Source organism: Notechis scutatus, chromosome 10 (assembly GCF_049901735.1).
Source record: "Notechis scutatus isolate UNSWTSFEM ecotype Mainland chromosome 10, rNotScu1.2, whole genome shotgun sequence".
Classification (NCBI taxonomy): domain Eukaryota; kingdom Metazoa; phylum Chordata; class Lepidosauria; order Squamata; family Elapidae; genus Notechis; species Notechis scutatus.
Window position 1 is genome coordinate 16,060,037 of NC_142018.1, and position 16,852 is coordinate 16,076,888.

General features: G+C 40.2%; 1 protein-coding gene across 1 annotated transcript in view; it reads right to left on the reverse strand.

The window, feature by feature from the left end:
• Window positions 1-16,852, reverse strand: part of PCDH11X (protocadherin 11 X-linked) — a 605,637-nt gene that overhangs the window by 493,214 nt on the left and 95,571 nt on the right. Inside the window, exon 2 of the mRNA XM_087972141.1 lies at window positions 8,396-8,979. Coding sequence (XP_087828267.1) covers window positions 8,396-8,935 — 540 coding nt within the window. The 5' untranslated portion in view covers window positions 8,936-8,979. The remainder of the gene's footprint in view (window positions 1-8,395; window positions 8,980-16,852) is intronic.

The window sequence follows — 16,852 nt, forward strand, 5'->3', positions numbered from 1 at the left end:
GCGATGAAGATGGGAGTTCACTCCATCACAAGGCGCTTTGGTCTCGAACCTGAATTGCTGGCTTTTCAGCCAAGTGTCTTAACTGCCAAGCTACCCATACACACAAAAACACAAACACACATATATACCCTGATAGTATATACAGTCTGGAAAGAGAGAAGTTCCCTAATGATGGGATCCAGCACAAGCCCAAAAGCTTGCAAGAATAAAACTTTGGTCTCAGTGACTTGACTCAGATTGGATTCTGCAACATTATTATTATTATTATCCTGGGACACATACATTTACCTTCATTTGCTACACCTGCCACTGTTTATGTAGTTCAAGAGTTGCATGAGAAGCGGGGAAGGGGAACTAAAGAAGTTTGGGGTTTGCCAAAATGCTTCTCTCTAGCTATTGAAATGTGTTTGTGGATTTCACAATGCTTTCCAATCTTGAAAAGCAGCCTAAAGTGTAGCATCTTGTTAACAATAAGTTAGTTTTCAGGATTTTTTTTTTTTAACAGAGGATATGGAGCTACAACAGCTCAGACCTTGATTAAAGCTCTAATGACTGACTCATGCAATTCTGAATCATAACTAAAGAAGCTTGCCACTTGAAGTGCTTTCAGGATAATGGAACACCTTGTAAGGCTTTAATAAAATGGGGTATGCCAGATGTCATTGAACGCGAAACTGATGTAGCATCTAAAATTTATTTACCATGGTTCTATGCTGAATGAGAAGCACTCAGAGTAAATTACTTGTAACAAAGACCTATTGGATCACTAGATTTAAGCGGGTCCTGATTGTTTTGTGGCATTCAATGGTGCTTCTTATGAGCATGCTGTTCTGGGGTTGTTGTTTTTTTTTTTTTTAATCTCAACTGATATTGCAAGCGAAGAGCAGAGATGAATGGCATGATATCACAAATAATTTATAGGGAATCCAAGGTTAAGCTCAAGCTTGGATTCAATCTCCCAAAGCCAAAAGATGGAGCAACCTACATTACTTATTAATGTTACACTACACTTTATTTTAAACAATGAACTGTCCCTTGAAAAACAGAAGACGTGGCAAGTCTGTAGTTAATTCATGTTTTACTCATAGCATATTTGGGCAAAACACATAAAAGTTATTCCTTCCTTCCTTGGAGGATTCCTTGGCAATGTTTGATGGATAAAGGGAATGACATAGTGATATGAGTATTTATTTGGAAGGAACAAGGGATCAGAAAGCAAAGTTAGGCTGAAATGATTCTGATAAGAAGAGTGTCTTCAATCATTTGGGATTGAGTTATTTGACCCTACAAAAATCTGCTCACATGAGAAAGGAATATCTCCTCTTTCACCTGTTTTTTTAGAGTTCTTGTTGAATTTAATCCCACCCCCCCACCCCAAAAAAGGACCTTTTTCCACAGAGATCCTAAAGCTTTTAGAGTAGTCTACCGCATGGGGTGTGTCAGATCTGCGATCCCAATTTTAATAAAGCCCTAAAGATTTATTTAAGCCATCCTTTGAATAGGTGGAAATGTTTCACTTTAAGTGTTAGCTTATAGCAGAATTGGATTTTAATACTGTGCGGTGATATTTTTAACTGCAGCTCCTTTATTAATGTTTTATTAGGTTTCTATTGTGTGCATTTCAAGTACTGTATTAATGTATGATTATTATCATTATACGTTGGTGCATTAGAGTTTGTTGCTGTAAGCTGCCTTGGGAAAACATTATTTTTATATATTTTTAAAAAATAAACTAATGAGCAGGAAAGAGAAAAGGTTTAACAAAGGGAGAAAGAAAAACACCAATCTATTTGCCAAATCCAAACCCAATGTTTACGATTTGTGTCTCAACTTTTGCCATAATTACATGGAGACAGCATTATGGAACCAGCAATTTGAAGGATGGTTTTGGGAAATTGGTGGCCCTTATTTATTGATCCCTGGCTTATGGTATATTGCCATTATACACAATTACTTCTACCAATTACAATTATTGTTGTTAAACACATAAATTTAAGCTAGTAGGTGAAGTGGTGTGGTGGCCTAAAGGTGGAGCTCTCACCTCACAATCAGGAGGCTGTGAGTTCGATCCTAGGTAGAGGCAAATATTTCTCTCTCTGGGAAGATTGAGACTATATCCCCTGAACAAAACTCCACATTGGCAACAGGAATGGCATCCGGCCATTGAAACACTCTACTAGCTCCATTCATGAAACACTCTACTAGCTCCATTCAGTTGCCCAAGGTCCACTCCGCAAGTGATTAGGGGGGTCATAAAAAGATGATGATGAAGATTTAAGCTAGTAGGTCCACCATAGTGTAATTAATTCCATGCCATTTTAGTAATTCAAAAGATTTTAAAAAAAAGACTCATTCTTTACTCTTTTAAGTCAAATGTCTATTTTATGATAGATAGATGATAGATAGATAGATAGATAGATAGATAGATAGATAGATAGATAGATAGATAGATAGATAGATAGATAGATAGAATTCTTTATTGGCCAAGTATAATTGGACACACAAGGAATTTGTCTTGGTGCAAATACTCTCAGAAGAAAAGATACATTCATCAAGAGTCAAGAATCATAAGGTACAACACTTAATGACAGTCATAGGGTACAATAAGCAATGAAATCATACTGATGATGCTTCTCTCTCTTTTTAATAATGACTATATTTCATCATTTATGCTGTGACATGTGGACCATAAACTGTTATGCAGTTGTGGAGTATTAAAACAGAAATATATATTTTAGTGGATTTCTGCCTACAGCATTCCCTACAGCTCAATTAAAAGTATTTAGAATCTGCCTTTGACTCAATATATTCCCATTTTGCAAGGACATCTATTTTTTTTTTAAAAAAAAGTTCACATCATGTTCACAAACTGATCGATGGATTTCATCCGTGTCTCCATGAACCTGGTCTGAGTGATGTCTTCAGTTTCTTGTTATATCAGCATTTACTGTTACAGTAGTATACCATCTCAACAACTTGGTCTACAGCTATCAATGACAAACACCTTAAGTTTATTAAAAGCAAGCAAATAAAACCTGGCTGGAATGCTTGGGGAGGCCTAAGGATAGACTTGGCAGCAACGCAACCCATTGATTATGTTAATGAGTTGAAAAGTTCAGTCTTAAATCAAGTCCGCTGCAGCATGAATCTAAATGGGCTGGAGAGCTACAGTTTATGACAATCTCACTGATGCAACAGAGAACAGAGACACCAGCAGATCCCAGTGGATCTTGGGCTACCCAGTCAATGTTGACGCAATTCAATCCTGAGACGTCTATTTGAAAGTTCCTCCTTTGACTGCTGTCATTTCAATCAGGGCTTAACCAGTGGTGGTATTCTACCGGTTTGGCCTGGTTCTGCCAAGCCAGTAGCGGCAATGAGCAGCGGAGACTGAACTGGTTCTCTTTGCCATTCTGCTGTTGGGCCCACGGGCTCACCCACCCACCTGGGCTCCCATACTCACCTTTATCCTCTGAATTTGAAGTGCAGATTGCTGCGCAGCAGCTGCTGAAGCAAACGGGAGAGAACAGGCTTGCAGGAGGTGAGTTGGAATGCCTCTGTACCTGCGCAAAGTGCACATTTGGTGCACGTGTGCATGCAAAGCATGCCCGCCAAGCCACGCTCACTGAAACGGTGGTAAAACTTTTTGAATCCCACCACTGGAATTAACCTATTTGGTTAAGGATGGGCTTCTTTGTCCTTCTTTGATACTGTCCAAAATAACATGGTCTTTTGTAAGAGAGAAACATCAGCAGGAAGAACTAATCAAATGGAGCAAAAAACAAAACCAAAAAACATCCCTACATGGAGAAACCAATCTTCTCAGGAGAATAAATGCATGTGGAAAGGACTGAATGGTCTCAACAAGTTGGCTCAATGTATTCTGTCCATGGTCCCAGTGCATCAAATAAATTATCCTTAAACAAATCATGTTGTCAGGATTCCAGCAGTTACCCGCATTTAAATCATGAGTCTCGAGCCAAACTTCCAAAACTTCAAAAGGATTTATTGGGAGTTAACATGTCCGCCACTGTCTGGGTGTAGCCGACTCTGAGGCACATAATTTATTGTTACCCTTGACCCTGGTTTTCCCGCCACCCCCTGGGCGTATCATAATTCATATTCTCCAATGGGACACATTCATAACCAAGAGTCATCAATCATGCTTTCCAGTTAGAATTTCGCACGGCAGAAACTTCAATCACCTAGTTACTATCTTTGAAAACATTTATGGAATGCACTTTCGTTTTTCAAGCTGCTGCACTGCTCCCCCTCTCCCTTTCTGTTGGCAACTCTAAAAAGACCATAGAAATATTTTATGAGTTGACACATGTGATGTGAAATCCAGTCATCAATTCCGAGAGCAGTATGCACGTGCCTGGGGGAGGGGGGAACTGTGTACTATATTCTCACATTTCTCAGCAACCTTAAAAGTGTGTTCAACGTTTTCCCATACTGCAAGACAGACTTGAATCCAAGAATAACCCTTTTCACTAAGGCCCTGATTGAGTTATGAGAGCAGATATGTGAGTCACGGTCAAATTCACTTCTAAGGATTTGGTTGCAACACCATTAGACCAACTTTTAAACACCGTATGAAGAATACTAGAATAATCATGGATTTTATCACCTGATATTTGTGCTAGTGTAGGTGTTGAATAAAGTCTCAATACTAGAGAAAAACAATAGTGTACCCCATATTCAAAGAGGAGTTAATATATATTAAAGTTAATATATAGGGTGCACGGAATCCATAATGAGCAGCTTTCATAAGTTTTATTCCAAATTTACTACTGCTACTGTTCAAGGTATACTGCCTTAAGCAACTGTCCCATTTTTGCTGTATAGTACAGTCAACCCTATACAATTTTAGCAGAACTGGTATTCTTGGCCAAAACAAATTTAATGAACTTTTTTTTTAAAAAAAATATCTATTATCCCTCTATATTTGCTGGCAAATATTTCTTTGCAAAGCCATTTATTTATATGTCATTTATTTTCTTCTGCTGGGTAAAAATCAGTTCCTTTTTGCTCTTCCATTTACTTTCCCTTTCCTTTTAAAAAGCTATCTAATAACTCAGCTGTTTCAAACCCTCATTAATATCTTCTCATTTATTAAATGGTTCCTCTTTTTCCCTGGAAACATTTTCAGCTGAGTTGTAAAAGCACTTCCTTCTTCCCTTCAAGCAAAAGGCAACTAAGTCTACTATTATTATTATTTTTTTAAAAGAAGAATCCTGCTGTTTTCATTTCTCATTCCATCTCTTCAATTGAATTGAATCTTTGCCCTATGACGCATAAAAATGCATCATTTTGAACAATTTATAAAGGCTCGGTTTTTATTTTTTTAATCTCCAAACTGAGTAAACTCCACACAATTTCCTTGCAATTTTCATTCATCTCCCCTCATTTTTAACCAACAAGAAACTAGATAATGTTTTGACCACAGACAATAGGTGTGCTAATATTATTTTGGTTATCACAGACTCTGAAGCTAAGATATATTTAACAAAGCATTTAACGACCATCTAATCATTGGATTGCCTTCCCATTTTCCACCAATGCTTTGCTAATTATTTAAGAATCAAACTCTTTGTAAGAAATAAAGCTGAGACCTTGAATCTTGCAGTTTACTTGTGGAAGGAAGTTTGCAGAATCCAAAAGCACGGGAAAAATGGACCCAGCAATAAAAGTTATTTGATGGCAAAACTAAATAAGATTTTGCTCTGCAACACAGCTTTATTAATTCTATTATTTCATAAGGAGGGGAAAAAACCTGTGTGCAAGTAAAGGACTAAAACCATTTTCTTAACTGGAAAAAAAAAAGCATGTATCTTAGTTTGTGGGTGTTTGTATATATGATAACAGGATCAGAATGTAAGATAAAGAACCAGAAACATGAATGAACATGAATATACATGTCCCAGGATAATGTTGCACGATCCAATCTGGATCAATCATCAGAACCACTTTCATTAAGAAATATCCAATATCCATACAATGGATGGAAACGAATCAAGGAGAAGTGACCTGGAGCTAAGGAGAAAATTGCTAACAGTGAGACCTATCAACCAGTGACATGGCTTGCCTCCAGAAGTTATGGACATTTTTAAGAAGAGAAGGAAGGAAGGGAGAGAGGGAGGGAGGGAAGGATGGAAGGAAGGGAGGAAAGGAAGGAAGGAAAGGAAGGAAGGAAGGAAAGGAAGGAAGGACCCAGAGCATATAAAGAACATGTACGCCAGCTATTCTACTGGGTTTTTATATATATATAGAAAAGCCATAGTTAGAGTTGCTTTGTGTGTACAAGAGTAAATTTTCCTTTCCCTTTTCTGTTAATCTACCGAAGCATTACCAAAGCATGCTGACTGAGCCAGTCAGTTAAAAAGCTTCATCTTTGCTTCTCTGAGAAAGTTAATTTGGTTCACCGCATATCTAATTCCATGGGGTTCCCTTGTTGGTTTTCATATGCTTCACAGCTAGAGCTGCAGGTCAGGTTGACTAAGTATCATCCCTACATCCAGTTTCTCCCTGGCAATTAATCATAATTTTAAAAAGGCTTCAAGTTCTGAGAAAAAAGGAAGAAAGAAGAAGGGAATAAAAAGACATCTAAGCACAGCCATCTCTTAAGGAGCTGACCATTTAGCATTCACTGAGTAGTACCAAAATGGGAGAAGGCGTGAAAATTGGTTGAATGTGGAAGAGATTGAAAAGAATGAAAGGGTGAGTAGACAAGAATAATCAAGGCAGGGGGGGAGTCCATTGGCAGCTAATCCCATCAGCAACCAACTCAGCCCAGGTGGCTAGAAACCTGCTAAGAAACATTTCACAACCTTCAAAGAGACTCCACCTGAATGAACTCTTTATAAATGAGGCTGGCAAATTTCTCACATAGATTTTTTTTTTCTTTTGAAACCCTAGACTAGCATTAAAAGTTCCTTAGTGAAATCTGTACAGATCTTGTTTCTCTGAACTAGACTGGCTTTGTGGGACTCGAGACACAATTTCCTTCCTTCTTTAAATTTTGGGATGGCAAGACTGAATAAATTGCCATACGGTCTCTTAATATTGAATTCCTTCCCTCATCCCTCTTCTTCCAAAAATATTCCTACTTTGCATTGTCTAAAACCTGCTCCGCCTAGAATTAAGCTGAATAGATAATTTATTTCTTCTCAGTTTTAAGCTTCTGGGCACTACTATATTGGAAATTCTACAATGAAATTGCTGGTCCCTCTTTTTGTGTAACACTTAGGGAGAACATTTAGGGAGGAGATGTGCACATGGATTGCCATATGCAATCCATCTCAATTGGGATTCCAAGGACAGGTGGATGGAAGTGAGGAGAGATTATGTTTTTCCTTCTGTCTATTTTCTCTGTGTCAAGTCTTTTTCCCGCATCACCGCGGTGCAACTTTCCCATGCAATAGATGGCCCATGCCAAGGGGCTAAATGCAAAACAGAGAATTGATTCTGATAACGGATAACTTGGGCTCAGGTGGGAAGGAGCTAGCACACACCCAGTCATTTTCACAAACACTTTTGGTGCAGCCCACAAGCGGTAATGCCCTTCCTGATTCTACCATTTTTAATTATGTGTCTTTCAGCCAAACAGAACAGCAGAGAGTAGCCCAAAGGTGCTTTTGCAAAAGGCAACTGGACTTTTTTTTCCCTGTTTTTCCTTGAAGGCATTCCACTTCTCATCCGAGAAGTTTCTTCTGTTCTGACTGAATGGTGGAGAACCGAAGAAGCTTCTTGGTTGAGAAGCGAAACGTCTTCAAGGAAAAACAAAGAATGTCCAGTTGCCTTTTGAAAAAGCCCTTTTGAGACAATTGTGACCTGGGTGACTGAGAATCTCCATAGACATTTAGCAGCTAGTAACAGAAGAAGAGAAATGCTTAGAAAACCGGTGATTATCCAAGAACCATCCCATTGCCTTCCTTGGGTAAAAGGAAAGGAGGAGGAGGAAGAGGAAGAGGAAGAGGAAGAGGAAGAGGAAGAGGAGGAGGAGGAGGAGGAGGAGGAGGAGGAGAAGAAGAAGAAGAAGAAGAAGAAGAAGAAGAAGAAGAAGAAGAAGAAGAAGAAGAAGAAGAAGAAGAAGAAGAAGAAGAAGAAGAAGAAGAAGAAGAAGAAGAAGAAGAGGAGGAGGAGGAAGAGGAACAAAGAAGAAGAAGAAGAAGAAGAAGAAGAAGAAGAAGAAGAAGAAGAAGAAGAAGAAGAAGAAGAAGAAGAAGAAGAAGAAGAAGAAGAAGAAGAAGAAGGAGGGGAAGGGGAAGGGGAAGGGGAAGGGGGAGGGGGAAGGGGGGGGAGAAAGGATGAGAGAGGAAAGAAAAGCAAGAAAAGATAAACAGGGGGTGGGGAAAACCTGACCATCCTTTTCAGCCAAAGGACTACCATTTACCTTAAGGAGTTCATAATGTTGAATGCCATTCACTCCAATGTCAGGATCAACAGCTGACGGGACAGAATAGCGGGAATTGATCGCGGTGTTCTCAGGGATGGAGATATTGATGACCGTGGAGGGGAAAAGAGGAGCATTATCATTTATATCCTCAATCAGGAATCGAATCTTGACCAGCCTGAAGACCTCATCAGGAAGAACTGCAACTTCCACCTCATAAAAACAACGGTTCTCACTAAAAATGCCAGAGCAAAGCTTTTCCCGATCGATGCGGTTGGCCGTGGTGAATATTTCTCCGGTATTTTCCTCCACGCGGACGAGGGGGACATCACCAGTCTTGTACACGAGCTTGAACTGAAGCGGGGATGAAAGGGGCACATCGGGGTCAAGGGTCAGGTTGAGATCCTTCAGCAAATTGCCAATAAGGACATTTTCCGGTAACTCCTCCCTCACGGTGTAATTCTTCTCCTGAGCGCCCGACTGAAACACGACGCAGACCAGTAAGACTGCCAAGAGGTAAGTCCCAGAAAGCAAGTCCATCTCCAGAACAGCTAAGGTGTTGTCCAGCTGAACACCAAGCAGAGCTAGAAAAAGAGAAAGAGAGAGAGAAGGAAAAGAAAAGGTTGTTATTAAAAATGCAATGGGAGAGAGAGCACTAATCTCATTTATTTCTCCACCAGGGTTTGCCACAGAGACAGTCAAGCTATTCCCAAAAGCACCTGAGGGCAGGACAAGAAGCAATGGATGGGAACTAATCAAGGAGAGAAGCAACCTAGAACCAAGGAGAAATTTGCTGATAGTGAGAACAATTAATCAGTGGAACAACTTGTCTCCAGAAGTTGTGAGGAAGTTTTTTAAGAAGAGATTGGATAACCATTAGTCTGAAATTCCCTGGTATAGAGTAGGAGGTTAGGGTTAGGGTTAGGTCCCTTCTACTCTACTCTACTCTACTCTACTCTACTCTACTCTACTCTACTCTGCTCTGCTCTGCTCTGCTCTGCTCTGTTCTGTTCTGTTCTGTTCTGTTCTGTTCTATTCTATTATATTCTATTCTATTCTATTCTATTCTATTCTATTATTCTATTCCTATTCTATTCTCTGTTCTGTTCTGTTCTGTTCTGTTCTGTTCCGTTCCATTCCATTCCGTTCCGTTCCATTCTGTTCCGTTCCATTCCGTTCCATTCCATTCCATTCCATCCCATTCCATTCCGCTTTACCCCACTCCACTCTCCAGTCCACTATTCACAACAAGCTATTCACAATAGCAAGAAATATAACCTTTAGGACTGCACAGCATATAAAGATTCCAAAACACACCATCAGTTAAATCTGGTATCCAATTAATTCTATTCACTCATTTTTTCCCCCCCAGCAACCACCCATATCTGGAAGCCCATCCCAGTTCACTGCCATGGTGATAGGGAAACATAGTATTGTGGTGTTGGGCATGGAGATATGGTGGGAAACAGGGAGTGGGCCATATTGGACAATGTTGGACAATGTCTTAAACCAGTTCTATGTTCCAGCTCGTTAGTCTCAATTCCAGGGCCTTGTCAGCAGACTTTCGGTGGGCCTGCATTTGACTGCTGCTTCTAAATGCCAAATGAGGCTGTAATAAGGATAAGGTTGGGTGTTGATAATCCTTTCAGAAATATAACCATCTCTATTTCAGGTGTGGCATGAGCTGCAACTCTGGGAGAGGAGTTTGGCAATTGCCATCCAGGAGTCTCCTACAATTTTCAAAGGCACTGCACCACTGGAAGCTATTGAAAAGAGACTTTGGACTGCCATCTGTCAAAAATGGTGTAGAGTCTGCTTGGGGGGTGGACTAGGTGACCTACAAGGTCCCTTCCAACACTGTTGATCTGTAATCTACCATCAATCACCAGATGTGGGATCCTGTTCATTAAATTGCACTCTAAGGATCTGTGCTCTAAGAATTATTGCTGTTGTACCCTGGTGTCCAGAAACCTCCTTGGTTGAATATCTTTAATTCCATTTCTGTGTTAACAGTGGAATTCCCTAGATTTATGGTCTTGGAGGGCTTCAATCTGCCTTGTCTAGGAGTGGGATTTGAGGTGGCTCAGGATTTCATGGCCACCATGAGGGCTGTGGGCCTAACCCAGATCATCCAGAGCAGAGAAGTATCAGAGGTGGTATTCAGCAGGTTTTGACCAGTTCTGGAGAACCGGTAGCGGAAATTTTGAGTAGTTCAGAGAACTGGCAAATCCCACCTCTGACTGATCCTGCCACACACACACACACACCCATCTATTCTCTGCCTCCTGAGTCCCAGATGATTAGCTGGGTCTTCTTTGGTTGCCCTGCACAGGAGAACGGAGCTGGAAAGCAGGTTAGTGGGGCAGGGAGGGAAAAGGGTTTTTGCAGTATCTTTCCCCTGCCACACCCACCAAGCCATGCCTACCAAGCCACGCCCACAGAACCAGTAGTAAAATGTTTTGAATCCCACCACTGGATCACATGCCAAATCTGATGTTCCTGTCAGAGCAGCAGCTACCTGATCTAAAATGGAGGCAGCTCTCCCTTGTCACTGTCAGATCCCACCCTGATTACCATGGAAATAAAGAAAAGAAGAAAGGGTAAGTTGAGGACTCTCTCTACTTTGGAGCATGCAATTGACAATGCTACTCTATTCCAACTTGGGTTAGATGCTGAATAGGATCAAGATAGCTAAATATTTTGATAGGAAGAAATTATCAACTACAATAGGAAAAGGAGTTAAAAATGCATTCCCCCCCACCCCTAAACACACTGGCAAACCACTTCTGTATAGCTGTCAGGAAAGCTATGTGAATATTTTCATGAAGTCATCAGGAATCAAGTACAGACTTGAGGTTTTTTTATTATTCAGGAAAATGACAAAACAGTCGCTCCCTCGTTTTAATTTCCATCCAACTTCTAGGAGAGCAGTGATGCCTGGTGCTTTTTAAAAAGCACCCGATAGTCCTGTCTCTTTTCTCACATGAAAAACTCAGAATGGAAGGCAGAGTGAATCAGAATGATGTCCATCTTCCAGAATTAAGCCCAGACTGGATGAAATGCATCTGAAAGTAATAAATGGAGCTTCCAAAAATTGAAAGAAATAGCAAGCGGTTTCATAAATATCCAAAGAATTGATTGATCTACCTTTGCTGGCTTCTTTAGACAAGAGATCATCGCTGATGGTAGGCTTGTAACAAGTTATCCATGCCATACATTGACCTTGCTCATGGCTTTCCAACTTAACCTACCCCTAATTTCTAGACTCCATTCTTTTTAGGATCACATATTTTTGGCAGGATCCAGTCTGGGTCCCTCACCAGAAGTTTAGTCTTCTGAGATTTTGAACTCGTGCTGGAGACCATCTTCAGGGAACTTCTCTCTACCACACACTCTGCTGAAGAGATGTTGCCTGAAGATGGGCTACAGAGTGAGTCCAAAATTCAGAAAACTAACCCTCTGGTCCTAGTGATGGGCCCCGTTTGGATCCTGCAACATTATTATGAGGCACGTATTGTTGTCATTGCTTCTTCTTCTTCTTCTTCTTCTTCTTCTTCTTCTTCTTCTTCTTCTTCTTCTTCTTCTTCTTCTTCTTCTTCTTCTTCCTCTTCCTCTTCCTCTTCTTCCTCTTCTTCCTCTTCTTCTTCTCCTCCTCCTCCTCCTCCCCCCCCCCTCCTCCTCCTCCTTCTGTATCTCCCATCAAACTTTAAACTGCCAAAATGACGCCATCTTCTTGGCTTCATCATTGACCAAAAATCGGTACATGTTTCTGGTAGTAACTGACATATCACCAGATGGGCTGGACTCTGTGTCTCTCCACATTCTTGTTGTTATCCAGTAAGAGCCTCCACTCAAATATATTGTCAGTTTTGGAAGCCATATTTTACTCAGAAGCTGCCTGGGAATTTGGCAGGGGAGGATTTCATGGAGAGGTGGAAGGTTAGACATAACAACATTTTTCTCATAAAGTCAAGGACAAGTTACCCTTCACCTGCAAAGGAGTGTCCGGAGGAATGTCTCCAGTTGGGACGATGGGTGATTGGGCCATGTGATGGACTGGTGAGTGCAGGGGATGGGGTTTTGAATTTTCAATTGGGAAGGGAAAACCCGGAACTCTCAGATTCAGATTTTCCCAGATGTGCTAGTATGACTTCCTTAATAAATTCCTATTTGGATGAACTTTGTTTCTGAGTGATGAATGGAATGAAGATTTTAATCAGAATTGCTGTCCTATATTGGTTTTATACTTAGGCTCTCCAACTCTCAACCTATTCAGTGTCCTCCAAGCAGTATAAGGGAGTTAAAGTCTTCAGCCATAGGATCACATACCATGCATTAACAATTACTGTGAGATACCACAGACAGCAGTCCAAGCACTCAAATACCCAACACATTATTTCTTTTTCAGTGTAATGAACTCAGTGCAACATCTTTTAAAATATATACTTCAAATGAGAGCATTCATTTAAAAAAAAAAAAAAAGCTTCCCTTTTAGAAATGTGCCAAATAGCATTAAATAGCAACAGCACTTAGACTTATATCACTTAATATATCATATATCACTTTACAGTGCTTTACAGTCCTCTCTAAGTGGTTACAGAGTCAGCCTCTTGCCTGACTCAATCTGGCTCCTCATTTTACCAATCTTGGAAGGATGGAAGGCTGAGACAACCCTAAGCCAATAAGGATTGAACTCCTGATTATGGGCAGAGCTAGCTTGCAATACTGCATTTTAACCACTGGGAAGGAAGGAAGGAAGGAAGGAAGGAAGGAGGGAGGGAGGGAGGGAGGGAGGGAGGGAGGGAGGGAGGGAGGAACAGAGAAAAAGTGGAATGAAAAAGAAAAAAAAGAGAGAAAAAGGGGAAAGAAGGGCAATAGCACATAGACTTATATACCACTTCACAGTGCTTTACAGCCCTCTCTAAGTGGTTTATAGAATCAGCCTCTTGCCTGACTCAATCTGGGTCCTCATTTTACCAACCTCATAAAGATAGAAGGCTGAGTCAACCTTGATCTGGTCAAGATCAAACTCCTGTCTGTAGGCAGAATTAGCCTGAAATCCTGCAGTCTGTGCCACCTCTGCACCCCAACTCATCCCCTAAATATTTTTCATCTCTGGTTGGTTGGTTTTGTTTCCTCTTAACACTTCCTCTGATTCACTAGTGTTTTCAAAACATCAAGGAAGACAACCATGTACCGTATCACATATAAAGCTTAAGTATATGTAAAAGCATAATTTAGATTGTCAAGTCAGGAATCAGCCAGTGTAGCCCTTGGTAGGATAGGACTGGTGTATAACTATGGTGAGGTTAGATGCATTCATAACTACAAAGCACTTTTCCAGATTAATGACTTGAAGGAGATTTATAAGTACATGGGAGTACAATAAATATATACTTCCTCTGCGCCAAACTGCAAGATAGAATTAAACACCATAAAAATACAGTCTCTTCCTCTTCCCCTCCTCTTTGAATATTGTTCTGTGTTCATAAAGCATTAATTTTCCTCTTCTTTCTTTTAAAATTGGATTGTATTGTAGCTAGCCAAACAATAAAAGAAAACAAACATTAAACAATCGGAGAATGAAGGCTTACAAGAGATGGCTCGGGTTTACGCTTATTAAAATAAATGGCTAATTGCCATTCGAGCATTGGGATTACAGAGCTCAGTACAGTCTCTTTCCTTCTGTATAGATTTTTTTCGGCATTCAACCCACTTGTGGATATATAAAGACACACAACAAAAGTCTACATTCGACAAAAAGAATGTTTACCGAGTTTAAGTCCGTTTTTTCCCCCCATATCTGCATAAGTTTCCTTTAGGAAAAAAAACCAGTACATGTCTTCAAATTAGGGGGTTTTTTTCTTCTTGCTTTTTTCCTGGTTTATCATTTGGCCAAAGATTTGCCCTTTCCTGCTCCTATACATGTTTTTGTATGTTTTTTTTAAATTAACACACACACACACACACACACACATGTATACACATATACATATGTGTATACCATTAGACCTCCTTGCAGTAATAGCCATTATGGTAGCTCTGTGAAGCCACTGATTCTATATCTCGCCAATAACCCAAAATTCGGGGAGCGTCCAACTAAAAACAAAGGGAGTTAAAAGTGCAAAAGCAAGACTCAGCAGATACCTTTGAAATTAAACTTCCTACTTAGAACTTCTCTCTAATCAAGGAGAGAAGCAACCTAGGACTGAGGAGGAATTTCCTGACAGTGAGAACAATAAACCAGTGGAACAACTTACCTCCAGAAGTTGTGGGTGCTCCAACACTGGAGGTTTTCCAAGGAAAGATTGGACAACCATAAAGTTTCCTGCCTGAGCAGGGAAGTGGATTTGGAAAGTCCCTTCCAAATCTGTTATTCTATTATTTGTCCAGAATTGTATAGGGTTTCCTGCTTGAGCAGGAGGTTGGACTAGAAGACCTGCAAGGTCTCTTCCACCCTTATTATGGGATGTTCGATGTTCTAGACACTTATAGCTTTTATGCACACTAAGAACTTATGCACCGAAGACAAATTCCTTGTGTGTCCAATCATATCTGGCCAATAAAGATTCTATTCTATTCTATTCTATTCTATTCTATTCTATTCTATTCTATTCTAGTCTAGTCTAGTCTAGTCTAGTCTAGTCTAGTCTAGTCTAGACAAGACAAGACAAGACAAGACAAGACTAGACAATGTGTTCTAGTCTGTGTTCTAAAACCACTTTTATATTTTCAGATTCCTGAAAGAGTATTTGTGGCAGCTTGTTCTCTCCTTCCTCTGCCCATTCCAAATAACATCTGGTTTCAAATTAACCCTGCCATTCATTCTTTTCTGTATGCTAACACATTACAGGAAATGTTCCAGAACAGGGGGAAAAAAATGTTATAAATTTATGTATCTACACTTTTTCTAAACTGGCCTCCAAAGTTATTTGCTGGCAAAGTGACTCTTTGATCCAGGCCATTGATGTTTGTGCTTCCAATCTTGAACTTATTGTTAGATCACTACACATTCGACCTTCCACAATCCATGTTGATCTTAAAGCAAGAGACATTTCTAGCTGGAGGATTTGCTCCTCGTCTCGCAAACCCAATCACTAAACCTTCTGCAACTTTTCAGATATCGAATGACAACTTTCCAGCTGTTCTTGTCAAATCCACTAGAGGAGAAGCATCTTGTCAGTCCACAATAGGAGTAGCACTGGGCTTGGGTTTGGTGGTGAAAAAGGAAGGGCAAATTCATATAGCCACAGTTATACGAACTGCCTGCCATTTGAGCTTGGATGAAGGGGATGCTATGGAAACAACCACAAGAGGAGGCAGAGGAGGAGAAGACATGTTGTCTAGCAACAAGGAACGTTGAGCAAGACAGTAAATAGATGGAAAGAAGGATGGCAAGTGTAAAAAAGTCAGGAAACCAGAGTTGTGTGCAGAAGCAACTTGCAGCATAATTTTGGAAGTTCCACCGACAGTCCGGACTTTGTTTCTCATAATGATCAAACCTTTAAGCATGAGAGGAAAGAAGCTGTTGCTTCTTGGTAGCTTCTGGTTGCATATTGCCATCATGGCTAATATTGACAACTTTATCTCTACTTTCCTCTCCTTAAAAATAGAAGAAAAAGAAGAATTCCCTTTAAGGACATTGTAGGCCATATTTTGTGGAAGATAATTAAATAATTTAATAGATATTGCTTGAAAAAAAGCACTTTAAGATGAAATGGACAGATGAATGGACAGATGGATGGACAAATAGATCATAGATAGATAGATAGATAGATAGATAGATAGATAGATAGATATGAAGCAGGACCAGTGAAATATATAAAACAAGCATTAGATGGATACAGGATATAACTTAGGGTAAAGGTCATAATTGCTTTCTCTATAGCTTGCTGCATCTAATATTGTAATTCTTTCACTTGAAATGTAACGGAACTATTACTGTAACTGAACATAAGGGTGGGTATGGAAAAGTACTGGTGGTGTAAGATAAAAGAGTAAGAAGAAATGCATATTATATTCTTTTTTCCATTTCCTGTTGAAGACAGGATGTTTTGCTCTTCCTTTATCATAACCGTGTAACAGTTAAACCATAATTGGTAAACCTTAAGATGTACGCCCAGATGTGTGCTGAGGTCATAATGTGTATAAAGGAACCATCCCAGGTGCGACTGGGGGGGTTCAGAATTTGACATGCTAATGCTCTGAACGCTTTGCGCAATAAACCTGAATTCTTCTACCTTTATGTGGTCTTGAGTCCTGTTTAGTGACCAGATTTGCTGCTACATCTAATGGCGACCCAGATGGGACTCAAGGGGCCCTGAGGCCCTCTGGAGAGGTCCATCCCAACAGCCGGTGTATCGGTGAGTTGCAGGGAACCTCCCAGGCGCCATCGGACCTTTGAATCCGAGGGACTTCCCCAAACCTCTGGTCTCTGGCGTTGGCGATCGGCCTTTT